The following is a 26,665-nucleotide window of genomic DNA, read 5'->3' on the forward strand; positions in this document are numbered from 1 at the left end:
GAAGATAAAACTCAATGGCTGGGTCTAGACTGGCAAGACGCGGTTTTGCGTAAGAAAGCTCCGGGGGCCATTTTCACCAGCAGGGTTTTCTTACACAAAAAATTCCTGTCCCTGTCTACACTGGCCCGAGAGGGCTTTCCCCGCGCGGGAGCATCAGCGTTCTAGCGCGAGAACCCTGAGGATCTTACATGAGATCGTCCCTGTTCTTGGCACATTCTCGCGGCCGGTGTAGGCAGCTGGCAAGTCTAGACGCCCCCAATCGGGACCAGTGCAAAGCCCTTGAGTTGTAAAGGGAAGAACCGGCTGTGCAGCTAGACAAGGGGAGGGCCTGGCGGGCCGGGGGTGAGAGCAGTGACTGGTCGAGTCACCCAATGGGCCAGGGTTACAAAAGGCGAAGGCTGCTCCGGGGTGCGTGGGCGGGGGGGGGTGAGCCAGACAAGGGACCCAGGGTTCGAGGCCCTGCCCCCGGCGCTGGGTCCTCTAAGGCCGCGGGGCTGTTGCGGGGAGGGCTCAGCCTGGACGCACAAGCCCCGCTCCCCCCGGGGCGGCCGGTAAGTCCGAGCCCGGCCTCTCCCAAGGCGGGTCCGGCCCGGGGGGGTAGATGAGCCCCCCCCCCCGGTTTGTCTCAGCCCTGCAGCGGGAGGGGCGGGGGGAGGGAACCAGCCGCCGCCTCCCCCGCAGGCCCCATTGGTCCCCGCAGTCACATGCGGGGCGGGGCGGCCGCTCCCAGGCGCGGCGAGCGGGGCCCGAGCGCAGCACCATGGCCGGCCTGCGGGTCTACAGCACCTCGGTCACCGGCTCGCGGGAGGTGAGCGCCCCCCCCCTGCCCCGCAGCCGGCCCCGCGCTCCTGCCCCGCCCCCCATCCTGACCCCCAGGGCCTGCCCCGCCCCCCCATCCTGCACCCCCAGGACCTGCCCCGCCCCCCCATCCTGACCCCCAGGGCCTGCACCGACCTGCCCCACCCCCACTCCCATCTGCACCCCCCAGGGCCTGCACCTGCACCGACCCTCCTGCTGCACCCTCCAGGGCCTGCACCGACCTGCCCCACCCCCACACCCAGGTGTACCCCCCAGGGCCTGCACCGTTCCCCCCCCCCCATCCTGCAACCTCAGGGTCTGCACCGACCTGCCCTGCCCCCACTCCCATCTGCCTGCCCGCCCCCCCCCCCCAATCCTGCAACCTCAGGGCCTGCCCTGACCTCCCCCATCTGCACCTTCAGGATCTACCCTGACCCCTCCATCCTGCACCCAACCTCTGCCCCCCAAATTACCCTAATCCCCACATCCCCCTGTGATCTGCAGCCCCTAACCCTGCCCCCCACCCTCCTGGGATATACCCTAACCTTTTCCTATAACCCACTCTATTCGCTACTCCCCCCCCACTATGCATCCCACCCCACAGTACGCTCGCTCTAGCTTGCTGTGGGGCTGAGTCTCTCTCCCATATTCTGCTGTGATTCCCTGTGGGGCTGGGTCCTTCTACTACATCCAGCTGTGATCTCCCCCCCATTATCCACACTGATTCCCCACGGGGCTGGGTACTTCTCCCCAGTTCAGCTGCGTCTCCCTCTCCCAAGCCCCTGCACTAATTTGCCAAGGGCGGGGCTGGGAGTCAGGCGTTCCTAGCCAGCGGTGACTGGTTTCTTCCCCTCATCCTGCTCCCTGCGGGGCGTCGGTCGGAGCCGGCCGGCCGTGACTCAGTCTGCCTGGCACGTCCTGCCCCTCGGGCCATTTTGCACACACCTGCTTCGTGAACGTGCCTCTGCCAACGGAAACGCCTCACCCTGTAGCCGGGCTGCGGCCAGTTCCCCGCAGGGAGCAGAGGGACCTGCCTTCTCCATCTGTTTCAGATTAAGTCTCAGCAGAGTGAAGTGACCAGGGTCCTGGATGGGAAGAACATCAAGTACGAGCTGGTGGACATCTCCCAGGACAACGCGCTGCGGGAGGAGATGAGGACCCGCTCCGGCAACCCCAAAGCCATTCCTCCCCAGATCTTCAACGGAGACCACTACTGCGGGGTACGGGGGATGGGCTAGGACCCGCTGACTGAGCGCCCTGAAATCGTCTCCCACGCGGGGGCCCTGGGACGAGGTGCCTGGCCAGTGACGCTTGGTGCGCACGGGAACAGCACCGAGCCCTCTGCGTGCCGCTCCGGCCTGGCGCCTCCCCCAAAGCCCAGGGCGTTGTAGGGCCGTAAGAGGGCCCTCGATTAACCGAGGAGCACAGCGCATAGGGTACTGCTACGCACGATGCACATCCCCAGGAAATGTTTTAGCAGGCTGGCCAGCAGCCCTGGCTTGCCACAAGTCAGGACCTACCCCCGCTGCGGCTCCGCATTTAAAGTGGTGTTAGGAGGTAGGTGGGCAGGCAGCCCGGCTCGCTTCCCGCTCACGCTGGGTCCAGGAGCTCAGACCGCGCCCTGTATCAGTGGCAGCAGCACAGGGAGTCAGGCAGCTGGGTTTTAAACTGGCGCGTCTGGTGGACCAGCTCCTGCCTGGCACCCCCCGCTGCTGCCTCTGATGCAGGGGCTCCTTGGGAGTGGGGCTGGAGCGCACTGGCTGCCGGCCCTGCCCCCGAGGACTATAGGACAGTCGAGTCACCGATACGAATTCCTGAGGTGACTCGACTGTCCAGTCGACCGATGTTTAGCGCCCCTAGCGCATTGGCTGCTGCGCGCCCCCGTGTGCGGGGCCTGTGGGTGAAAGCGATCCCGCTGCGCGCTGAGTGGAACCCGCCCCGAGTGCAGGGAAAGGCAACGGGGCTGGGACTGTCTTGCTCCCGGCGCTCGTGTTCGTGCCGCTGAGCTGGGTGGGCCAGGCTGCGCCCTGCTCTGAGCTCGGCTTGTTGCCTTTTCTCCCGGCAGGACTATGAGCTGTTCGTGGAGGCTGTGGAACAGAACACCCTGCAGGAGTTCCTCAAGCTAGCCTGACCGCTCCTTTCCCACCCTGGACTTCATGGCTGCATTCCCAACCGACTGCCTCTGATCACCTTCCTCCTAGGCTGTCCCTGCCATGCCGAGCTAGCTCCTGCCGCAGGGCAGCCCCTGACCAAGCCCTCTTCTTTGCAGCTGCCTGCGATTCTTCCTGCCTCACCCCAGGGCTCCAAAGCGGCCGATACCTCTGCCCAGGCCTGGGAACATGGCCGGGCCTTGCTCCCAATGCCTCCGTGAAGTCACCTGAAATGAGGCTGTTGGAAAGCACAGGCCCCTCTCCTGAGCGTCTGGGGCTGTAGCAGGGAAGGGTGTGGCGCTGGGTGCACCCGCCTGCATTTGGTCACCAGTTCCAGGGCCCTGTAAACACAGCAGCCTGCACTTCCTCTTTCAGGCCGACCAAACAGCTACGGGCAGCTAGTTGTCTACCCTCAATGCAGAAGCACTGCACAAAGATGGGGAACAGAGACCCTCATGGGCCAGTGTGAGGTAGGGCGAGCAACACAACTGAACCCCTTCCGCACACAGCACTCCGCGAGAGAGGCTGGGGGGTGAGGGCATGTCTGCTCCCCCGGTTCCATTAGCACATTCCTGTACTGACATGATGTGAAAGCTCCCCCCGGAGCTCTCAGGGCTGCTCCCAAACGTCTGACGCTCCCACCTTCCTCTTTCCTTTCCGCGCGGCTGTTTGCAACCTGGACCAAGTGCATTTTGTTTTCTTGCCAAAAAGCAACTTTCTGACCACTGTTGTCTTCTGCGATGCTATTAAATGTGACTGGCCTTCCACGCTGTCTCCCGAGTGGGTTTTTAAGGGGCTTAGTCCTTGGGAGGGTAGACTGGGCATCCTACTTACCGATTCCCAGTGACTTCCCGGCTCAGAGCTTAGCTCCTTGTGCTCCCCGCTGCAGCCTGACGCACAGACCTTGGCATCCAGAACGCCAGCACTGGCGTAACAAACTTCCATGAGTGCCTTTCCCAGTCCCCCTCCAAACGCCCGTGGCAGGGAGCACGGCTGGGGGGAAAACGCCTACCTCACTAGGTGAGCCTGGGCTGCGAAAGTTACGTGGGACCCTTCCTAGCTGGGCAAGGTGGCAGGAGTATGCAAGATGGCACCGGGCGAGCTGCAGTGGGGGTTTGGCTGTGGGATGAGCTGACGCCATCCTTCTGCCTTTTCCCTGCCTGGCCCAGGGCTGGCGCTTTACTAAGCACCCCATGGGAAGTGGCTAGAGGAGGCCGTGCAGAGCTAACTAACCGCACAGGGAGCAGGGGAAAGGGGAAGTTGCTAGAGGCTCGCTGCAGTGCACAGAGGGAAAGGCGCCTTCCGCCAACAACCAGCTGCTGCTTCGTCCTGGCCCAGCAGAAAGAGCGGTGAACGGTGCAGGCGGCTTTCAGGGACGGGTGGGAGATTGAGCCGGGTTATGGCGGGAAAGGTCTACGTGTGAGCCGGTCCCAGAGACTCTGCCCTTTAACGCTGGGGCCCGCCCTTCCCCCAGGGGCCTGTGCACACCAGTCCCAGGTGGTCCCCGGGAGCCCTGCTCGGCGCTGGAACCGCTGTGCCCGGCGGCGAAGTGACTCAAGGCACAGGGCCCCGGCGCGGGCTCGCAGGGGGGGAGCGTGCCGCGGGAAAGCAGCTGGCGCTTGTTTCCTTGCAGCAGGGCGGAGGAGGGTGGGGAAGCCAGAACGTGGCACTCAGGCTGCTGCAGCGGCTCAGCTGCAAATGATTCCAAGGCGGGTTCCACGCAGTCAGGTTTAGCCCCATGGACTTTAATAGTGAGCCTGTTTGCACACAGTGCGAGATGTGACTCCAGCCCCAGCACGGGGAGCCCAGGCCTGTGGGAACGGGACCGGCACCCAGCCGGGCTGGGCCTTGCCTGTAAACTCCCTCCTCTAAGGCTCTGTCTGCGCTGCGATAAAAGCCCCAGGGCTGGACCAGGCCTGCAGCAGGCTCCTGGGCTAGAGTCTGCTTGGAAAGCCCACAAAGGGGGGCGGGTCTCAGGACCCAGGCTCCAGCGTGATCATGATCAGCTCTGCTCCCCCTGATGTGGGCGTGGAGCTTGGTGCCAGGGTTTGCAGGGAGGGCACAGGTACTCCCCTGCCCAACTCGCTGCAGCCGCGGCCCAAGCGGAGAGAAACCCAGCCGGGTGTAAGGCCCTGGGCTGGCATTTACACAGGCTGGCTGCTCCCCGCGGAGGCCTCTCAAGGCGGCCCCCAGGGGCAAGTGGATCCAGGCCTGGCGAGTCCTCTCAGTGCTAGTGGAGGGAGGAGTCAGCCCTCCGGAGCTGGTTCTCCCTTGGCTCTGCCTGCAGGGGGTGGCAGGCCAGGTAACACAGCCCCCACCCTCCTTCCCTCTCAGTAAGGGCGAGGCTGCACCCCCCGGCCTGTGCACAGCGCCCCTGATGAAAGGAAAGCAAACTGCTTGGTGTGTCGGGCCCAGGAGCTCAGCTGAGGCTGGGAGCGGCTTGGTGGCCCGCTTCCTCGGTGGCTGCCGGGAGCTTTTCGCGCAGCAGAAGGGAGGCATTGGGAACCAGCCCACACTGCTGCAGGGTCCTGGAGCTGTCCGCATACACCCGCTGCGGAAAGGTGCTGAGGATCTCGTACGGCCGGACGTCCCCACCCCTAGGAAGAGAAGGACATGTGGGCCGGGTTCCACAGCGAGGCTGCAAATAAGCCAGCGGCAGCAGGATGGAGCACTTGGGAGGGCTGGGGCTGGAGCCAGCGCAGACGAAGCCCAGCCCGCAGAAGGCTGGTCCAGAGAGTAGCAGCTACAGAGGGGAGAGCGCAGGGAGGAGCAGGCACAGGGAGCAGAGGCCAGGCAGGGAGCCGGGATGAGGGGAAAGGTGCCTTGGATAGGCCAGACCTGGTTCCAGGATCTTGAGAACAAGGACAGTTGGGAAGGGGAGTGGGAGCTGGGCATGACAATAGTCCAGGGAAGGTGGTGGAGAGTGAGCCTGGGGAGCAGAGCAACCATGACACGCCAGGTACTACTGCTGGATGCAGGCGGAGAGAGGAGCAGGTGGGCAGGCCAACGGGAGAAGAGGGGAATAGGCTGGGCAGCCCAGCAGGGAGAGAGGGGAGCAGCCATGCAGGCCAATGGGGGGAGGGGTTGGAGAGGGGAACGGGCAGGCAGGAGAGCAGGGGGAGCGGGGAGCGGGTGGGCAGGCCAGCGAGAGGAGCGGGGAGCAGGGAGCGGGCGGGCAGGCCAGCGGGAGGAGCGGGGAGCGGGCAGGCAGGCCAGCGGGAGGAGCGGGGAGCGGGCAGGCAGGCCAGCGGGCGGAGAGGGGAGCGGGCGGGCAGGCCAGCGGGCGGAGAGGGGAGCGGGCGGGCAGGCCAGCGGGAGGAGCGGGGAGCGGGCGGGCAGGCCAGCGGGAGGAGCGGGGAGCGGGCGGGCAGGCCAGCAGGCGGAGAGGGGAGCGGGCGGGCAGGCCAGCGGGAGGAGCGGGGAGCGGGCGGGCAGGCCAGGGGGAGGAGCGGGGAGCGGGCGGGCAGGCCAGCGGGAGGAGCGGGGAGCGGGCGGGCAGGCCAGCGGGAGGAGCGGGGAGTGGGCGGGCAGGCCAGCGGGAGGAGCGGGGAGCGGGCGGGCAGGCCAGCGGGAGGAGCGGGGAGCGGGCGGGCAGGCCAGCGGGAGGAGCGGGGAGCGGGCGGGCAGGCCAGCGGGAGGAGCGGGGAGCGGGCGGGCAGGCCAGCAGGAGGAGCGGGGAGCGGGCGGGCAGGCCAGCGGGAGGAGCGGGGAGCGGGCGGGCAGGCCAGCGGGAGGAGCGGGGAGCGGGCGGGCAGGCCAGCGGGAGTTGGCATGTCAAATCTCCTATTTCCCAAACCATTGGCCTGAGCCCGCTACATTCAGCACCCCAGGGAGGGGACGAGCACCGTCAGCCCCACCAGCCTCAATGGCTGCTGAGGGGCCCAGCAGGCGTAGACCCTGGGATCCTGCTAGGGATGTGACATCCCATTGAACTAGTTAACTGGTTAAATGTTGTTTCACCGGTTAAAGGGGGCGAGCGGGAGCCCACACCTGGCCGGGCTTGCTGAGGACAAGGGCTGCTCTGGCCAGGCTGGAGTGCGCCTGCCCTCAGAGGGCCCTGTGGGGGGGATACTCCAACCCACACTGGCTTGTCGCAATCAGTAAGCCTGAATGGTAAGGGCGAGGCACCGTTAACTATTCCCATCCCTAGAGCCTGCGCCTGCTGGACTTACACTGCAGAGTTCTCCCAGCCCCCTGCGTCCAGGGATCAGGAGGGATCTGGAAACGCCACTGGCCCAGTTTTCACTGTGGCCTGCCCAAGGGGGTGGAGGCGTTCAGCTGGCTTGCAGCAGCCCTCCCTCCTGCGCCGGCCTAGCGCTGTACCCACCGAGCCTGGGCGAGGTGCTGGCGCAGGTCCCCGATGGTCTCTGTGAAGAGCATTGTCACAATGTAGGTCTGCTCCCCGCTCTCAGATTTGATCCGGAGAGTGGAAATGTTGGTGGCTGGAGGCGGAGCCTGTTTGCCTGCCTTCAACCTGCCGGACAGACACGGACTGAGCAGCCGGGCCAAGTGGGCTGGGCTGGCCAGAGCACCAGGAGACACCCTGGGAAAGGGGCGCTAGCAGAGGAGCGCAGCTTCACAAGTTAAGGCAGTGGTCAGCAACCCGTCGATCGGGATCTACCGGTCGATCTCGGAGCCTCGGGCAGGGGGTCCTCACTGGTTTGGCTGGGAAGTTGTCAAGTGCCAGCGCTACAGCTTCTCCTCCCCCCACTGCCCTGCTGCTCCTGCCCAGAGCCTCAGAGCTGCCCCCTGGGAGCCCCTTGCTTGTTGTGCAGGGTGGGGGAAGAGAGGCAGGGGGGCACTTTGCTGGTAAAGCGATTGTGGGTGGGGTGTGAAAAACACCCCCGCCGAGCCTGCGCTTCACAGAGCCAAGCACTGGGGTGAACAGCCCTGGCTGGGGACACTCCCGGGGGTGGTTTAGTTATACCAACGGGAGTGGCTCCCCAGGACTCTTACAGCCGCACAGCTTCAGCGGTACAGGTCTGCCCCTGTAGTGGAGACGTGCCCTTAGCGGGGCCCTGAACCCTGACTGATTGTGGGCCAAAACATCCTACAGTGGCTACTTACCGTTGCCAGGGTTGCCCGTGGAAAGACAGCCCTGCGCCCAGCGGGTCCAGCACGGCTGCTTTCCCTTGCTGAGACCAGCTGGGGCCCTTTCTCAGGCCTTCGCCAGGGACCAAGGCTGCCTGGCGGGGCTCTTTGCTTTTCTAAATACACAATCCTGCTTGGTTCCAGGTGACATTCGGGTCTCGTCTAGCCTGGAAAACGGGGGACATGGCGACCCCCTCTGCTCAGTTCTTCCCTGGGGACACTGCCCCATTCCAAGGGGGATTTATAGCCAGGCTGGGTCGAACTCCTGGGGCTTGGCTTGTGGACACCCCTTTCACACCAAGGCTAGCTAGGAGAAGGGAAGCCTGCTAAAGAGTCAAAGGAAGATGGCAGGTTCACCATGGACATCTCAGCGGGCTCCCAAAACTAGGAGAGACCAAACCGGGCCTCCCTGCTAGCTCCCAACAAGAAACCAAGCAGTGAAAGGGAAGCGGCTTTGGTTTTACACCCACGCACGCTCCTTCCCTTGGCAGGCCCCGTGCCCATCACAAAGCAGCAGAAATGGGCAATCGGTTGCCTTGAACTGTGGCTGGTGGCCCGAGAGGAGAGACCAAGGGGCCACTGCTCGTTACCTCTCCTTCAGTGCTCCCAGGATGGGCGTCTCCACCAGGATCACTTCATTGCTGCGTGCCCCAGCAGAGCCCTGAAACCAAACGGAACCATCGGCTACAATCTGCCCAGCTTTCCTGGATTAATCCCTGGGGGACGGTCCCCCTGTTTTCTGGCCACAGGCGGAGAACGGCCCGTCCTCCAGAGGCCACTGGCTTGTTCATCCTCTCCAAGACTCCACTGCTGTAGGCTCTGAGCCCCTCATGTATCCTCCGAGCCCTGTGAGGGAGGGCAGGGCTAGTCCAGATGGAGAACTGAGGCACGGAGAGACTATGGGATGATTTTAAAGGAATTTAGGCACCTAAAGATGCAGGCGGGAATGTATCAGGATTTCCAGGAGGGCCTCAGCCCTTCGCCACATCCTCAGGTGTCTGAACACCTTTAAATATCGGGCCCTGAGTGAGTTGTCCAAGCTCGCACAGGAAGTCTGTATGCAGGAACCTGAAGCCAGGCTTCCATGTAGCAGGCTACCCCCAAACCATTGGATCAGCCCCCTTCTTCAGCCTCAACTAGCATCACAAAACCTTGCACCGCAGCAGGCAGGTTTCTCCAGTGGATAACAAACACAGCTTTCAAACTCTGTACCAAATTACACAATTTTTATTTTAAAAAATCTGCCTGGATTGGTCCTGATCTGGACTGGGGCTTCTTCTAATCTAACAACTCCTACATAAACTAATCAAAAGCTTTGGGGGGTAGCCAAGTCGGTCTGTAATTACTTGGGATAAACTTAAAAAACCAACAAAACAGTCTGGTAACACTTTAGAGAATAACAAACCATGTAGATGGTATCATGAGCTTTCGTGGGCACAGCCCAGAATACCATCTACATGTTTTGTTGGTTTTAAAAAACAACAAATAGTCTGGTAGCACTTTAAAGTATAAACTAATCAATTAGTAGCCATTTTAATCCAAGAAGACAGGCCCAATACAACTAGATTGGTCTACATCCTTCTAATGTTCAGTATGGGCACAAAGAGTTTAATTCTCATCATTTAACTTCTCAAAGGAAAGTACTTGCTCCCCTTGCAGCAAAATGGGGAGTAAATGTTGAAGTTCAGCACGGTCGTGGGTGTTAGATCTGCATGAGCTCAGAGGTGCTTTTCATACCCTTAGAGGTGTTGCTAGATTGACCTAAATGTGAGTCTCACCCAGCAATGGCTCAGCGTGTGCAAGGCTCTGTCATACCTGCAGCGTTTCTTTGATTGGCCCTCGGACGTCAATCACGTGTCCCTTCTGGACCAAGCATTTAGGAAGTTTGTTCAGAAACTGCTCCAGTGAGAGCTTGGGACCTGCCCCGAGAGAGGAGGGGAGAGTTACAGGGTTGGGGGGGGGAGGGTCCCCGTCTGTATCGCATCAAACCAAGCACTTGTACTAATACTAGAATTTTCCACTTTTGGGGCTCATCAGAATTATACTATGGACCGGTCGGGACGTACAGGACTCTGGGTCTTGGTCCACGTGGCGCTGCTGACATTTTCAACAGTTACACATTTACACAGGGGGGAGAGGGCGGCTCCATGGGAGCCGGTGCATGTGGGGAGCTGACTTAAAAGCCTGCTGCTCCTGCCTGCTTTCCCCCCTCATGCTGCTGCTTCTGGGCGGGGCCTTGTGTGTGACGTTTAACCGTGTCCACTGCCACACCCCTACTTTTGGGAAAGGGCTGTTAGAAATCACCATTAAGGCATGTGATCCAAATTCCACAGCAGAGAGGCTGCTCTTCAGAGCTAATAAATAATAGGATACGATTCAACAGCTGATGGGAAATGCACATGCCTGGATCGTCAGGTATTACTGCCACTCTACAACGCCACGAGGGACCAGAGCTTGCAAGCTCTAGCCAGAGCAGGGTTATTCTCAGTCTACGAGAGGGATTTTTGGCATGAGATTTCTGGAATTCAGAAGCTGGGCTGGTCCTAGATCACGTGTCTCCCCCCCGCTTGGAGGGGTGCTGTTACATAGCAGGGATGGAAAAGAGGAGGCTGGCATCTGGGGGGGCGGGGAAGGTCCACTGCAATGGAACAAGGGGTGTTGGAAAGCCCCCACCGCTCTCATCAAGGCCTCCCGTGGGCGATGCTGGCAAGAGCTCTGTCACAGTGAGCGCTGGGTTTCGTGCGGGACGTGGGCGGGTTTCATGCACAGTCTGGGAAAACTGCCTGGGGGATGGTAATTGACGAATGGCTGAAGTCTCAGGCCCGCGTGCTTCCGTGGCCACCGTGACACTGAGGGGCATGGTGCTGCTGCTGCACGCCGCACGTACACACCCCTCGCTCAGACACGTCACCAGGCACTCAGAGATCTCGACCAACTCGCTAGGAGCCGGATGGGCTTTAGTCACCCTCTCCCGTGGGGTAAGCAGAGGCTCTCCGGGGATTCGCGGGAATGGCAAAGGACTCACCTGGGATCTCACTGGTTTCCTTTACCTCACTCGACCTCGAATGACCAACTACCTGCCCCTGGCCAGGAAAGTTCTCAGATAGCTGCCTCTCCCGAAAGAAAACGTCTCTCCTGTCAGTGACCTGTTCAATGAATGCCAGCTGCCATTAGAGAGCCCAGCTCTCCCTGCACCGCGCACACGGAAGGGAAGCAGTAAGAGCAAAACAAGAACAAGCAACACAGAGATAAGCTAGTTCCCCGAGGGCGGTTTTACCATGGAAACCCCTATGAAGGAACTTGTCTACGGATCCTTTAGCCCCCCTCCCCCCGTGTCCCTTCTAGCCTAAGACCCTCCTAGTCAGCCACTCAATGACACATCCAGTGATCACACCGCTCCAGCCGTGCACACGAGCGCACTGCTTGGACCCTGACTCGGTTTCCCAGCTATGAAAACTGGCCCTCAGATGCTGGGTGATGTGAAATTGCAATAGCTCCGAGGCGTGGCCTTGCCCTGTGCTAACAGAAGGGACGTACCCGCAGCCAGGACCGTTGGACCCAATGAAGCAAAGGCAGCCAAAGGGAGGCAGCTGTGGGGGACAGTAGATGTCCCCGCCCGTTCAGCCGAACACGGCTGTCAAGACGCACACGGCCACTCTGAGACCGCCCACACTGCAAGAGCCCCCTGTGGCTCATGAGCCTCAAGCTGCAGGCTATCCGACGGCTGGGCTTGGCCTGGGCCCAGGCTCTAAGACCTTGCGAGGGGGATGGCCCAGAGCCCTGCTGTCAGCCAAGGGAGTGGATGCAGAGCAGCTGCAGGTGTTCGAGTCCTGTGTAGATGTACCCTACGTCCTCCCTGGGTGTCTCCCATTCCTCCATGAGGCTCTAGCCCCGCAGCCACAGCCTGACAGTGTCAAACTTGCATGCCTAAAGCTAGGCACCTACATGGAAGTGGCCAGATTTTCAAGAGGGGCCAGGCACACGTAGCTCCATGGGATTTGGGTGCCTAATCTAGTCGAAGATCTGGAGTCTACTGTCCCCCACAGCTGCCTCCCTTTGGCTGCTTTTTACAGCTCTGCAGTTTTGCCCTAGATGTCTCTGAGGCAAGGTTCACTGAAGCAGACAACCTGCTCAGCTGTTACACAGAAGCCCCCACGTTTCCGGCAACGGCTAGAGCAGGTGCATTCCCATGCTGCACCTCCAAAGTCTAGCTGCATGTGGGCTAGGCACATACACACCCAACTTCATTTCCTGTTGAGAAACTGCAAACAGTGACAGCGCCGCAGTTGCATAGTCTCCTCACAGGAAGACAGCAGGGGCTTTGCATTGCGTACCTGAAAAGGAACGCCCTCCGGGTAGCGTGCCTGTAGCTCGGAGGGAAAATAGCCGTCCATGAGATCCTGAAGGCATTGCTGAAACAAAGCACGAACGCTTAAAACCCAGGCCCCAGACTCCATAGTTCCCTCGCGGCCGATACATTCCACCTGCATCAGACCAGGAGACCTACAAAGAGACTTGCAGCCTTCGTTCCTCACCAACCCACAGGGGAGCCCCCACAAGCCTCAGCCTTTGCAGAGGCAGCTATCGGAGGGCAGCCACCCGACAGCCTCCATGAATTGGTCCATACCTGCGTGGACGGCTCCTCATACGCCCGGAAGGGTCCATTGAACATGACTATCCCATTCTGATAAAAAGTGAGGGACACCGCTTCTGGCTGCCTCAGTCTGGCACCCCCCGCAGTATACTCGATCCGAGACACGCCTTCCCCAGCCAGCACATTTAACTCCTTCAGGTTTTCCAAAATTAAATCCAGATCGATCCGGTACTTGGGCACGGTTGCGTTGCCTGCAGCCGGGAAAGCAGAGTTCTTGAGAGGGAGGCGCCTGCAGACAGGAGTTTTGAACCCACGTGTTTCCCTGCTCCACCCTACCACTTCGGGCCTGGCTCCCATCTGCCTCCACTTTGCAGTTCCGTCTTGGGGAGTGAACCTCAGACTGGCAGTGTTTGCATCCGCGCTGCCAGGCACACAGCGCGCCAGAGCCAACACTCAGGCCCCTTGTTACCAACTTAGGCAGCTGCCTCAGCTTGCCAGCACCACAGCTCACACTCCTTGGGGCCCTGGTCGTTTTTATGGTTATTGTGTGCTTGGCTCTGTACAATACAAACCGGGAGGAGTGGCACCTGGCCCAAAGAGCTTGCAACCTAGGTTAGGCTAGCAAGTAACTTCGGCATAGGCCCCAGGAGTGAGCAGATGGGATACCAGCTGATGGCCACCTCTCCACTTGCCAAGCCAGAGATCAATCTTCTGGCGTTCGATTTAGCAGGTCTAGTTAAGACCCAGGGGCTGTGTCTAGACTGGCAAGTTTTTCCAGAAAATCATCTGCTTTTCCGGAAAAACGTGCCAGCTGTCTACACTGGCCGCTTGAATTTCCGAAAAAGCACTGACGATCTCATGTAAAATCATCAGTGCTTTTCCGGAAAAACTATGCTGCTCCCATTTGGGCAAAAGTCTTTTTCCGAAAGACTTTTGCGCAAAATGGCCAGTGTAGACAGCACAGTACTGTTTTCCGCAAAAAAGCCCCGACCGTGGAAAAAGGCGATCTGGGCTTTTTTGTGGAAAACTGCGTCTAGATTGGCCATGGACGCTTTTCCGCAAAATGTGCTTTTGCGGAAAAGCATCCTGCCAATCTAGACGCGCTTTTCTGATGAAAGCATTTTCGGAAATTCATGCCAGTGTAGACGTAGCCAGGGTGTTAAAATTAATCAACTAATCGAATAGGCGAGGGAATTTCCCTCGACTATTCGATTAATCGATAAGGGCGCTTCCCCTTTGAAATGTAGCAAGGGCCCGCAGGGCTCCAGCAGGGGCTCTTGTGTATTTCAAAGATTGAAACTGGCCCCAGGCTCCATGCTGCCTTTCCGCTTTGAAACGTTCAAGAGCCCCAGCAGGGACTCCTGTACTTTTCAAATGTGGAACACCACTGCTGCGCCCTGGCCCCCTGGCCCCGCTGCTGCGCCCTGGCCCCCTGGCCCCGCTGCTGCGCCCTGGCCCCGCTGCTGTGCCCTGGCCCCGTGGCCCCGCTGCTGCGCCCTGGCCCCCTGGCCCCGCTGCTGCGCCCTGGCCCCGCTGCTGCGCCCTGGCCCCCTGGCCCCGCTGCTGCGCCCTGCCCCCTCCACAGACCTGGAGCTGGGGGGAACTGGCTTTTAAGCCAGTTCCGCCCAGCACTCCCTCCTTCTCCCCCCCTTGCTGCCTCTTTCTGATAGAGGCAGCAAGGGGGGGGGGGGAGCAACAAGTCGACTAGTGTGTCAACTATCTGATAAGCTTTTGCTTACTGGATAGTCAACTAGTCACTTCCCTCCCCAGTTAAGACCTGCTCAATCGAAAGCGCAAGGTGGCGCCAGGCAGTACCAGTATTGCTCAAGGACTCCTGCTGGCGAATTACTGGCGAGGAGATCATTTGGGTGCTTGAGGGGACGGAGCGGGAGAGGTGAGCAGCAACAGTCGAGCACGAGAGGAAGTCAGTGCAGAGATATCGGCCAGGAGAGGCCTTTGATACTTCCAGTTCTGCTATTCCCTCCCCCCCCCCTTTAGAGGATCTATCAAAAAGTAACAAGAGGAAACAAACTTTGTAAATGAATCAGTCAGAAACAGCCAAGGGAACCGACACGCAGCTGAGCACAATGCTTTGTGCTGGACACCCACGGCTAGGCAGAGCCCGGCACCCTTGCCTCCTCCAAAGGGTTGCAAACATTAATTAGCTGGTGTTTTTCATAGCTCTTTGAAGGTGACGGCTGCTGCAAGTCGCAAGTATATTCTCATGCTCTCCAACCCTTTCTCAGGAGGCCACCTAAACACGACAGCATTCACCACAGGGTAACGGGCTCTCAGCAAACCTGCTCATGCGGCTGGTGGAGGAATGGAACAGGAGTGTGTTTTGATGAGGTCAGAATAGTGATAGAAATGGAGCCGTGTTAGTCTAGTGCAGCTGAAACAAAACCAGGACAATGTAGCACTTTAAAGACTAACAAGATGGTTTATTAGGTGATGAGCTTTCGTGGGCCAGACCCACTTCCTCAGATCAAATAGTGGAAGAAAATAGTCACAGCCATATATACCAAAGGATACAATTAAAAAATGGAACACATATGAAAAGGACAAATCACATTTCAGAACAGGAGGAGGATGGGGATTCTGAAATGTGATTTGTCCTTTTCATATGTGTTCCATTTTTTAATTGTATCCTTTGGTATATATGGTTGTGACTATTTTCTTCCACTATTTGATCTGAGGAAGTGGGTCTGGCCCACGAAAGCTCATCACCTAATAGACCATCTTGTTAGTCTTTAAAGTGCTACATTGTCCTGCATTTTGATGAGGTCGGGCACTAGGGCAAAGCAATGCAATGCAATGAATACATACGGAGAGGGCCTGATTTTTATGCCTGTGTTAGCTGAGACAGGAATTAGGCTCCAGTCACTCAAGGTATGGAGGCTGCTTCTGCAGATTTCCCTCCCGACAGCTGGCCCAGAAGAAATGGGATTTATGAAATATATGCAGTTACTAACATGTTCCTGGAGCTGCAAGTCTCCTTTCTGCTGAAATGGGCTGGGGTTAGTCCCCTCCAGGCTAAGACCTCGGCACAAGGCTGGCCCCAATGGAGCAGTTCAAGAGGAGTTACCGAGGCCTATCATGCCATGAACTCGACGGGTTAATAAATCCCTACGATCTGATTTTCCAATCTGGAGAACGTTAGGCCTTTTAAACACCCCATGAGGGGCAGGCTGTGTGCCTCAGCAAAGGGCACTTCTGCTTTACCTGGTTTCCAGGGTGTGGGCCCCAGGATCACCATGAGGAAATCATAACAGGGAAGGATGTTCGCAACTGACAATCTGCAGGACTTATCCTGCACAGATACAACATTTTGTATCCACATCCGCAAAAAAGAACTGCAGATATTCACAGATGCGGATACCCCTGGATGTAAACGTGCAGGGTTCTAACCTGCACCCTGGGCTGTCGGCCCTTTCATCCCCACACCAAGCTGTTCGGATTTGTACTGGGTATCTTTACCCTTACAATAAACTGCTTCCAACCTGGGCTCTGACCACACAAAATCCTCCCCCAGGGTCCATGGCTTGTCATTTACAGATAGGATTTTCCAGGCCTGCCAATTTGCAAGGTACCTGTGCCTGCCCGGCACTCACGAGCTTTGGGAAATTCCACCCTACAGCTGTTTGTCTTTCCCTAAAGGCCAGGAGGTTGATTTGGGGGTTCAGTGCTCACAAGCTGTCATTCCTAACAGGCCCCTTCCCAACAGAGAGCCCGGGGGACACCACTGACACCAAGGTCCCCTCAGCCCTGAGCCTAGAAGAGGGCTCTGCGGGTCTGAGCTGAAGCACACTGGGAGGGCAATACAGGGAAAGCCTGATCTACAGAGAACAGAGAGGAGGCTTCCAAAGGGGCTTGGGGGCTTATCTCCCATTCGGGCCTTTGAACAGTCTCCTCCCTTATGTCCAGAGACATGACTAAAGGGAATGGAAAGGTCACGTACGTGTACCTGTAAAAACAAACTAACAAGTCAAACACGTGACTTAAACCGGCTTTTGGACCAGGCACTTGAGGTGGAACGGTGCCTCTTCCCGGGTCAGCCCCATCTACGATGCCATGTCAACAGCAAGAACTGCGAGGGTGGCGAAGCGCTGGGACAGGTTCCTAGGGAGGGGTGGAATCTCCATCCCTCGAGGTGTTTAAGTCTCGGCGTGACAAAGCCCTGGCTGGCTTGATTGAGTTTTGTTGGTCCTGCCTTGGGCAGGGGACTGGACTTGATGACTCCTGAGGTCTCTTCCAGCCCTAGGATTCTATGAACTGCATGAGTCCCCTCAGGCTAAGATCTCGGCACAAGGCTGGCCCCAATGGAGCAGTTCAAGAGGAGCTACCGAGGCCTATCATGCCATGAACGACTGATTTTCCAATCTGGAGAATATTAGGCCTTTTAAACACCCCATGAGGGGCAGGCTGTGTGCCTCAGCAAAGGGCATTTCTGCTTTACCTGGTTTCCAGAGGCTCCTTGATGATTGATTTTCCTGCTTCGTCAATGATTTCAACTCTTCCAGCTGTTCATGCCTCTCTCCAACCCAAATCAATCCATAATCATTCAGAAACTGCTGCATGGGAAGGGGAGAAGAGGATGAACTAGCCTGGGGGACTATGGAACTCTAAAAGGCTAGGAATGGGAGCTGTAAAATGTGTGTCGCCTTGAACAGGTTTGACCCTGTCACAGGATGGGGGGTGGGGGAGGGGAGAAAACACACTGAGCAGGAAGAGCAGCATTTCCTGGAATCCAAAAATTGCCTGAATTGATTCACAATGATCCATCGTTCAGTACTCAGTCTATCACGATACCGATCACTGCAAAGACTTCACTTCTACCGAGTCAGCCAGTTAACTTGGAATAGCAAAAGGAGGAATTGAAACAGAAACAGAGCTCTTCAGATCAAAAGGGGGCAGCTAAGTGTCTGTGTAGAAGAGCTATTAAAAACGCAAGCAATCTAGCCAGGTGTCAGCAACGAGCTATATTTACTTAGCCCCTTTCTCCCAAGGGCCTCAGAGTACATCGCAAAGATTCATTTATTAAGCCCCCAAATCAATTAAGTTAAGGACAGCTACTCGTATTTTACACCCTGGAAAACAACAACAGAGAGGTTAGGAAACTTGTTCTGGGCCACCCAGTGAAGTCAGTGGCAGCACTGCGGGGAGAACCCAGAAGTCCTGACTCCCAGTTCCCTGCTCCAATCACCAGGCCGGGTCGGTCAGATACCAATTTTGCACGATAGTGGAAAGTGTCATAAGAACATAAGAACGGCCGTACTGGGTCAGACCAAAGGTCCATCTAGCCCAGTAGCCTGTCTGCCCACAGTGGCCAGCACCAGGTGACCGAAGACAATGATCAATTGTCGAGGTTCCATATCAAACAGCTGAACATTATCAAGAGCCACTGACTCTGGGCTTGGGCAGCAGCTTAACCTCTCCGGGACCCAGCTTTCCACTCTTTAAAATGGGGATAACAGCAGAGCAGCCTTGGGGTAAAACGCAAAGCAGCAGCAGCGTCAATCATGTTCCCCGCGCTGCCATCTGGATACCCAGCTCTTCACTCCCCGCACCGCAGTCCTGGTCACAGGCTACTGACGAGGGCCTATCACACGTGAGCACAGCTCACCAGCACGAGGGATTCTCCGCTTCCTGAAGTCCTCAGCGCCAGACTAGAGGCCGTTCTGGAAGACATGCTCTAGCCCAGCAATTTTCAAACTTTTTTTTCTCGTGACCCCGTTGAAGAAATTAGTTGATTCCCACGACCCACCATGATTTGACTAGAGTGTGGGCTGCTCTAGAGCAGGGCTGAGGATGAGAGCTTTGGGGGGTAGGAGGAAGCTGCAGCTTTGAGGCGGGGGGCTTATAGTGAGCGGCTCCCGGGCAATGGTGCAACGGGGAGGCTAAGGCAGCTTCTTGCCTCTCCTGGCACTGCAGACCACGCTGCCCCCAGAAGCAGCTGGCAGCAGGTTCCCAGCCCACAGGAGTGTGGAGCCACTGCTAAGGGCAGGGGCAGTGCATGGAGCCCTCTGTGCTCTCCTCCCCACACCTAGGAGCCGGGCCTGTTGCCAGCTGCTTCTAGGGCACAGCACAGTTTGTGGTGTCAGGACAGCAGGGTGCTGCCTTAGAACCCCCCACTGCTCACCTGATTCCCCTGCAGCACCGAGCCCCAGCGCCCGACATCCCACCCCCCGGTCCTGGTCGCGCCCCGTCGTTTGAAAACCCCTGCTCTGGGTGCCATGGAATGGCTGACAAGATACACGGACACTAGGCCCTTCTGGAAGCTTAGGAAGAACTGAACAGGTACGCACAGAAAGAAGAGCTCACCTCCATTTCCCAAACCCGACTCTGCAGCTGACGACACATCGCTTCCAGTTCCTCAGTCCTGCTTGACTCGGGGGAATCTGCAGAAGAAAGAGACCGGAGGGGTTTGATTTTTGCTATAAAAAGCTTCAGACAAGAGCTGAGCTAGGCAGGGTCAGGCAGCGCAGGGACTCTCGGCACCCTGTGCAGAAGAACTGCACCAGGAGTCGCCAGGCACAGAAGTGGGCCAGAACTCTTTGCCCGCTGACAGGTCAGCCGGGATCACCTCCCAAATGACGGGGACGGATGAAAAACATTTGGCTGGTATTTCTGGGCAATGCGCTGCACAGAATGAGCTGACATGTAAATGGCGCTGTTTGCAGAGATGCTGCAGGAGTGACTCGCCCGGCCCAGCGTGGAGCTAGGAACCTCCTCAGAAGACAGCAGCCGGTGAATTGGATCCACTCTGCTGTGCAGGAGAGACTGAACACATGATGGGCGAGATAAACCCTGCCTGTGGGAGGCAAGGGGGATGTTCCCTACTCCCGGAGGCAGCAGTGCACATGCCCAGAGGCAGGAACACAGATGCTTCGGGAAATTTGACTCAGAAAAATGTAGGTGCCTAGTGAGTTTAGGTACCTGCAGGTTCAGCAGGGCTGTTGTGAATCACAATGGAACTAAAACAGGGATCTGGGCGCCTAACTCCCAAATGCAGGTACCCACAGCTGGAGTTTAGGCACCTACCCCACCCACCGTGTCTGGGCTCAGCGCGAGGGAACCACTGAATTCCCAGGGATCGTCATGAGGGGAGTCAACTCTAGGAAGAGATTCACTCCAGGCTGGATCACATTTGGCATTAGATCACATGTGGGGCAAGGAAAAAACTTGGCCGTGGGAGCCCGTGGAGACCCTCAGTAAACCATCGCCAAGAGGGGCCCTTTTTGATTTTTTAACCCAGGGAAAGGCCCGTTCCTTTCTTCAGTCACTTCAAATCTGAACCCTGGTTTCATTTCTTCTGAACACCACACGGTTCTGTGACCAACTTCTGCTTGGGCTCTGACTTGTGGGAAAGCATTACCACAGTGAAAGAGAGCAGCTGCCTCAACCTCTGCAGCAGGTAGACGTGTGCATGAACTGAAACCTGCTGCCAAGTGAAGCAGCGAGAGATTGCATCATTCACAGCTCCTGGAACTGGGCTTCCCACAGGAAAGGGCTGTGCTGAGGTCCCCAGCAGCAGGATCAGGGCACGGAAGCCACACCCAGGACGAGGTGGCCAGAACAACGTACCATTCCTTTTCTGAAGGGCCTTCACCTGCTTCTCAAGTTCAGCAGCCTTTCTAGTCTGCAGGCCCAAGAACAAAGGCAAAGTCATGAATCCACTTGGTGCCTTTCCACGGAGGATCTCACAGCCCGACTGACGTAGCCACCCTGCTCCAGAAGCCAGGCCGATTAACTATACCCAGATAAAGTCTAGAAAGGGTTTGACCTGGCCCAGACTCACACCAGGCTGAACTGTGCAGTTACCACAAGCCCTGAGTAAGGGGACAGCACCAACCTGCACAGTCCCAGGAGCAGGCTAGGGACCAAGTCACCTCTCTACCTGCTTGAGCTGGGGAGCAGCGATCCAGGATAGCTCCTCTCTCCCATTTCACCCACTGTCCAGTTATGCAGCTTGTGCCCGTGCTCTCTTGCCAGTCCCCACCCTCCCGGGAGCAGCTAAAAGCGAAGCCGGTAACGAGCGCCTGGCAAATCTGGAGAGAGCCCTGATTGTCTAGCTACTGGAAACATGACTTGCCCTAAACATTTAGAGGGTCCTAGCCGTCCCCGTTTCCATCAGACGTGTCTGCATCAGGGAGACTCTGGCCTTCTGAACTCGAACATGTGAAACGGAAGGAAGAAAAAGATCCAAAGTAGACGACCCAATGACACTAGGGGTGTGTCTAGACTACATGCCTCCTTCGACGGAGGCATGTAGATTAGCCAGATCGGAAGAGGGAAATGAAGCCGCGATTAAAATAATCGCGGCTTCATTTAAATTTAAATGGCTGCCCCGATCTGCCGATCAGCTGTTTGTCGGCAGATCGGGGGAGTCTGGACGCGATGCCCCGACAAAGCCTTTCTTCATCGACACAGGTAAGCCTCGTGAAACCAGGTTTACCTGTGTCGATGAAGAAAGGCTTCTTTGTCGGGGCATCGCGTCCAGACTCCCCCGATCTGCCGACAAACAGCTGATCGGCAGATCGGGGCAGCCATTTAAATTTAAATGAAGCCGCGATTATTTTAATCGCGGCTTCATTTCCCTCTTCCGATCTGGCTAATTTACATGCCTCCGTCGAAGGAGGCATGTAGTCTAGACACACCCTAGGTGTTAGGGCCAGTGCTTCCTGGAAGCTGGGTGCTTGTGCAGCCGCTCAGGAGAGGTTCACATGCTGCCCAGCTGATTAGCAGAGCACCCACAGCTAGGTTTTGTTTCTGTTGGTGGTGCACATTTGCACATGCCTCAGTGCACAGACAACAATTATTCTGCACGTGGATGGAAAAGATTAGGGGGAACATTGGTTGGGGCTCATTTGTAACTAGTCTCATTGCAGCCTCAGCACTGCAGGGACTGTCCCCAGCCACACCACCCCTAACAGCCATGTGGTGCCAGCAGCTGGGCCTGTCTAGTGAGCAGGTTCTGTCATTAGTAAGATCCAAGCCTTGTCTCCAGACCAGTGACACTGTTTAATTCCAAAAGCGGCGAGGAGTCCGGTGGCACCTTATAGACTAACTGATGTATTGGAGCATAAGCTTTCGTGGGCAAAGACCCACTTCGTCAGATGCATGTAGTGGAAATATCCAGAGGCAGGTATAAATATGCAGGCAAGAATCAGGCTAGAGATAAGGAGGTTAATTCAATCAGAGAGGATGAGGCCCACTTCTAGCAGCTGATCTGAAGGTGTGAACACCAAGAGAGGAGAAAGTGCTTTTGTAATTGGCTAGCCATTCACAGTCTTTGTTTAATCCTGAGCTGATGGAGTCAAATTTGCAGATCAGCAGTTCTACATGCAGTCTACATGCATCTGACGAAGTGGGTCTTTGCCCATGAAAGCTTATGCTCCTACACTTCAGTTAGTCTATAAGGTGCCACAGGACTCCTCGTCGCTTTTGCAGATCAGCAGTTTCTCTCTGAAGTCTGGTCCTGAAGTTTTTTTGCTGCAGGATGGCTACCTTTTAATTTGCTATTGTGTGTCCAGGAAGACTGAAGTGTTCTCCTACAGGTTTTTGTATATTGCCATTCCTAATACCTGATTTGTGTCCATTTATTCTTTTGCGTAGGGACTGTCCAGTTTGGCCGATGTATATAGCAGAGGGGCATTGCTGGCACATGATGGCGTATATTACATTGGTAGATGTGCAGGTGAATGAGCCAGTGATGGTGTGGCTGATTGGTTAGGTCCTGTGATGGTGTCACTGGTGTAGATATGTGGGCAGAGCTGGCACCAAGGTTTGTCTCATTATCTCTAGCCAGATTCTGGCCTGCATATTTATACCTGCCTCTGGAAATTTCCACTGCATGCATCTGATGAAGTGGGTCTTTGCCCACAAAAGCTTATGCAAATCCAATACATCGGTTAGTCTATACGGTGCTACAGGACTCCTTGTTGCTTTTGCAGATCCAGACTAACACGGCGACCCCTCTGATACTTGTTTAATTCCAGACTCAGTGTGATCATGGCTCTGGCTAGCAGAGCCGGAACTGCTCTCATGGCTCTCAAATGAGGCTCCACAGAGACGGGCATTTTTACCTTCAGCTGGAGTTCTTGTGCTTGGCTCTTTACTTTTTGTTCCAACAAAGCAATTTTTTGCATCATGGAGGACATGAGCTCCATGTCAGTCGGAGCTGCCCCTGCAAGCACAAGTGCAACACATCATCCAAAAAAGCACTTACAGAATTACAGGCTTCATTTGACCAAGGGGAACCCTTTTGATCATCCAGTACAATATGAGCTGGGCTGAGGCACGGTGCAGGAACCCTGGCCTGGTCATCGCACAGCATAACTGGATGCTAGGCAGACAGGGACCTTGCTGCAGAGATTGCGGATGCATCCCTGGATTACTAACGGGCACGCTGTGTAAGCGTTCAGGGATGCAAGACGAGCACCAGACTCTGTGGCTGGATTCACTAATGAAGCGCCCGCTGTGGACCACGAAAGTTCCAGGCCTGGGGGCTGAGTCTAGATGGCTAGCAGAGGCAGGGGTGTCCCTGAGGCAAGCGCTGTATCTGGCCAACGGCCTGTCAGAGACGTTACCCTGGGTACTTGCTTTTGTTGCCGTTCCCTTTGAGCAGGAAGGGGAAACGGCTTGCGCCGGAATCTGTGTTCGAGGAGACAGGATGTCATTCAGCAGCATAGCTTCATCCTCTGTGAATCCAAGAGGCAAAGAAAGCATGAGAGGCAGGGCCGGGGTCACTTGCTAGATGAAGCCTCACCAAGCTCTTCTGAAGAGCATGCTGGGGTCAGTGTTCCCGGGGCAGTGTGTTTGTGCAGCTGCTCAAGGGCGATTCCAGTGCTGCACAGCTGAGTAGCAGAGTGCCCACTCCTAGGCCTTGGTTCACATAAAAAGTATCCCGCACAGGGGTGGAAAAGATTAGAGAGAACATTGGCAGGGATGTATCTTTAGGGAAGGAGAGGGTGGGGTACGAAGTGTGACATGGTCCCATTCGTCCACCCAAAGACTTCCAAAGCGATGATTACGAAGCATAGAGAGAGAGTACAGTACTCAAAAGATAATACAGTCCACGCTGTGAGGAGGGTCCACTCTAAACAGACAAAGATCAAACACAAAACTGTACTGGGAGACAGAGACCATGGCGCTAGGTTCCAGCAGCTTTTGCTGGGGGTGAGAGGGGAGAGCAGTGGAACTGAATTTGTTTCAGAAAAAAAGAGACGGCAGCCAGGATTAGTGTTTGTGGCCTTGCAAACCCATCCAGAGTCCATGTAGCAAAGCCACAAGACAGCGGTGCAAAAAGAGAGAACTAGAAAGCTTAATGTTTTTCAAAGACAAAACTGTTCTAGTTCTCTCTCATATCATATTGATTTTAAAAATCTTATTTATGTTACTTGTAATTTTGTTAACGTTAATGAGAGGGATTGGTGTGCCAAGTGTGGGAAGAATGAGGGAAGCAGCTAGCTTTGGAATTGTAAAGCATTTGAGAGAGTCTGCATGTTCTAACAAATCCTGGGATTGGGAAAACTAGCTCTTACTAAGCTGATTTCTGACACATGCGGGAAGGAGAGAGAAATCAAGGACAAGAAAAGAACTAAGCACATAACACTTAAATGCAAAACACATAAAGGAAAGAGAGAGGCCTTACTTACCATTGTGGGCACTCAGTTTAAACGAGAGAGTCCTTTTCCTGCATGTAAGAATAGGGAATACAGAAAACAAACAGCAGACCGATTAATTAGCTGCTGCATAATTGGTTTTAGGTATCAGAGACTTGTAAATTACATAAAAAATAATCTTGAAATACATCCACCTCTACTTTCTCCCCAGTTCACCACACAGATAAATCAAACAAGCCCCCACTTTGCTGTCTGTGATGAGTGAGCTCACACACAAACAACATATTTGGAGTTGCTTAACAGTAATTAAGATCACTGGAAGCTACTTCATATAAGGAAAAAGTGAAAAGAAGACAAACAACAAACTCGGCCAACTGTTGCTACGCAGAATTGTGCAATAGTCTTTCTGGCCTCAACTGGGGACCAGCTTGTGCCTCAAGGCCATAGAACCAAGAGCCCCGGGTAATTCTTGCTATCGTAACTGCAGAGACTGCTCTGGATCACTTAGGGCCTCACCGTGGAATCAGGGCTCACAGCTGGAATCAGGATGGCACAATTCTGGATTTTAGGGCTCAATTCTGCAAGGTGCGGAGTGACTCCAGAGTGGTACTGACTGTCGTTACCTTGTACTTACTTCAATGGGACCCAGAATATTGAAAGATCAAGACCAAAGAAGAACCCTCGTATAGCGTGAGGACAAAAGCAGCTGGGATCAAAACTGCACAACTAAGCAAGGGTGGCCACAAATCTTAAAGCAGAAAGAGCCCTCATGTCTCATTTACCCTGGACTCTGTAGCTGCAGTGGGACTCTGCGGTGCTTTCCCAGGGAGGAAAGAGGAGAACTCATGGTTATACCTTAGACAGCTCTAGATCCTAGGGAACAAAGACAGTGTTACAATGCCAGGCGGCGGGATGACACAGAGTGAAGTGCCTTGGGAGAGAAGACTGAGGGGCACGTTGAAAAGCAGACGGCTCCAGGGTGTATTTTATCACCACACACTTAGCGGTTTCCTTCAGAGCAGGGTGGTTGAGCAGACCAAGGAGTTTAGCATGTCATACAGAGCTCATGAGGCTTGGCTGGGTAGACTTCGGAGCTGAGGCTGGAGCCAAAGCTCTGGGATCCTCCCACCATGCAGGGTCCTGCAGCCCAAGCCCAGAAATCTTCTCAGCCATGAAACAGCCCCACAGCCCGAGCCCCAGGAGCCCAAGTCAGATGGCATGGGCTAGCAGCAGGTTTGTCTCTGCTGAGTAGACAGGCCCATAGAAACAACGCTCAGGTATTTCATTCTGGGCCCTGTGGTCTCCACACAGGCGGCAGCCTCCAGGGGAAAAAGGAGGGTGACCACAGTCTGCACCATTTCATGCCAGAAAGTCTCAGGGGGTTAGTCTGTCACTGAAAATACAGAAAACGAGGACGGGTCCCACGGCCCTCAGACAAAGTCTGCCGCTTCCCTCGGGCTGCTCTGGCGGGACAAACTCACGACCTTCTGCCATCACCCTACGACATCACCCCACTCCGGCACGCAAGCGCAATGACATCGCAAACGCCCACAGTGCGACAGGAGGCCTCCCGCCGCCCTGCGCTGACATCCCCGCCCCAGCCTGGAAACACAGCGACAGCCAAAAGCACCCCAGGCACAGCAGTGACCCCCACAATGCCCCCCATGCAAGGCAGTGACCCCCTCAGGTACCCCCCATGCAAGGCAGTGACCCCCCCAGGTACCCCCATGCAAGGCAGTGACCCCCCAGGCACCCCCATGCAAGGCAGTGACCCCCCCAGGTACCCCCATGCAAGGCAGTGACCCCCCAGGTACCCCCATGCAAGGCAGTGACCCCCTCAGGTACCCCCCATGCAAGGCAGTGACCCCCCCCCCAGGTACCCCCATGCAAGGCAGTGACCCCCCCCAGGTACTCCCCAGCACAGTGGTGACCCCCCCAGGTACTCCCCATGCAAGGCAGTGACCCCCCCAGGTACTCCCCAGCACAGTGGTGACCCCCCCAGGCACCCCCATGCAAGGCAGTGACCCCCCCCAGGTACTCCCCAGGCACAGCGGTGACCCCCCGGCACCCCGCAGTGACGTCACAAGGCCTCACGGCGCAAGCCGACGGGCCCGGCCGGGGGGGTCTGTGGCTCGCTGCCCCCACGGGCGGGAGGGACGCGCCGCAGCCCGCCTCGGGCTAGTAACGGACTCACCCTCCCCCCGGCGGGCTCGACCCAGGCGACGCCATTTTGTTTGCCGCGGTTGCCCCGGTGACGGCCGGGCGAGCTGATTGGCTCGTTTAAGGTCACGTGGCTCGACCCCTTCTGAAAAGACTACCAGTCCCAGCATGCAACGCGCTCGGTTTTCTCTCTCTCTCTCTCTCTCTCTCTCTCTGACCTTTCCCCATCCGCCCCCCCGACCTTCCCG

The 26,665-nt window shown here is 56.7% G+C and overlaps 2 protein-coding genes across 7 annotated transcripts; one reads left to right on the plus strand and one right to left on the minus strand.

Moving 5' to 3' along the window:
- The first annotated feature begins 654 nt into the window (after positions 1–654).
- Positions 655–3,715, plus strand: SH3BGRL3 (SH3 domain binding glutamate rich protein like 3). The gene is made up of 3 exons (XM_075909036.1): positions 655–808; positions 1,851–2,018; positions 2,864–3,715. Exons 1-3 carry the CDS (start codon positions 761–763, stop codon positions 2,927–2,929), a joined length of 282 nt encoding a protein of 93 aa, XP_075765151.1. The 5' UTR covers positions 655–760; the 3' UTR covers positions 2,930–3,715.
- UBXN11 (UBX domain protein 11) lies at positions 2,996–26,521 on the minus strand. 6 transcript variants are annotated; one of them, XM_075909031.1, is made up of 15 exons: positions 26,452–26,518; positions 25,040–25,130; positions 24,291–24,328; positions 23,223–23,333; positions 22,719–22,819; positions 20,218–20,272; positions 18,955–19,031; positions 17,090–17,201; positions 12,667–12,884; positions 12,374–12,451; positions 11,065–11,185; positions 9,855–9,958; positions 8,630–8,700; positions 7,276–7,422; positions 2,996–5,545 (listed from the first exon to the last, which is right to left on the minus strand). In XM_075909031.1, exons 2-15 carry the CDS (start codon positions 25,102–25,104, stop codon positions 5,368–5,370), a joined length of 1,476 nt encoding a protein of 491 aa, XP_075765146.1. In that variant the 5' UTR covers positions 25,105–25,130; positions 26,452–26,518; the 3' UTR covers positions 2,996–5,367. The 6 variants fall into 6 exon arrangements, with proteins under 6 accessions (XP_075765146.1, XP_075765145.1, XP_075765147.1 ...); XM_075909030.1 differs by having other exon boundaries at positions 17,090–17,204; XM_075909032.1 differs by lacking the exon at positions 25,040–25,130 and having other exon boundaries at positions 17,090–17,204; positions 26,452–26,521.
- Between the last annotated feature and the right edge of the window lie 144 nt (positions 26,522–26,665).

Source organism: Pelodiscus sinensis, chromosome 25 (genome assembly GCF_049634645.1).
Source record: "Pelodiscus sinensis isolate JC-2024 chromosome 25, ASM4963464v1, whole genome shotgun sequence".
Classification (NCBI taxonomy): Eukaryota; Metazoa; Chordata; order Testudines; family Trionychidae; genus Pelodiscus; species Pelodiscus sinensis.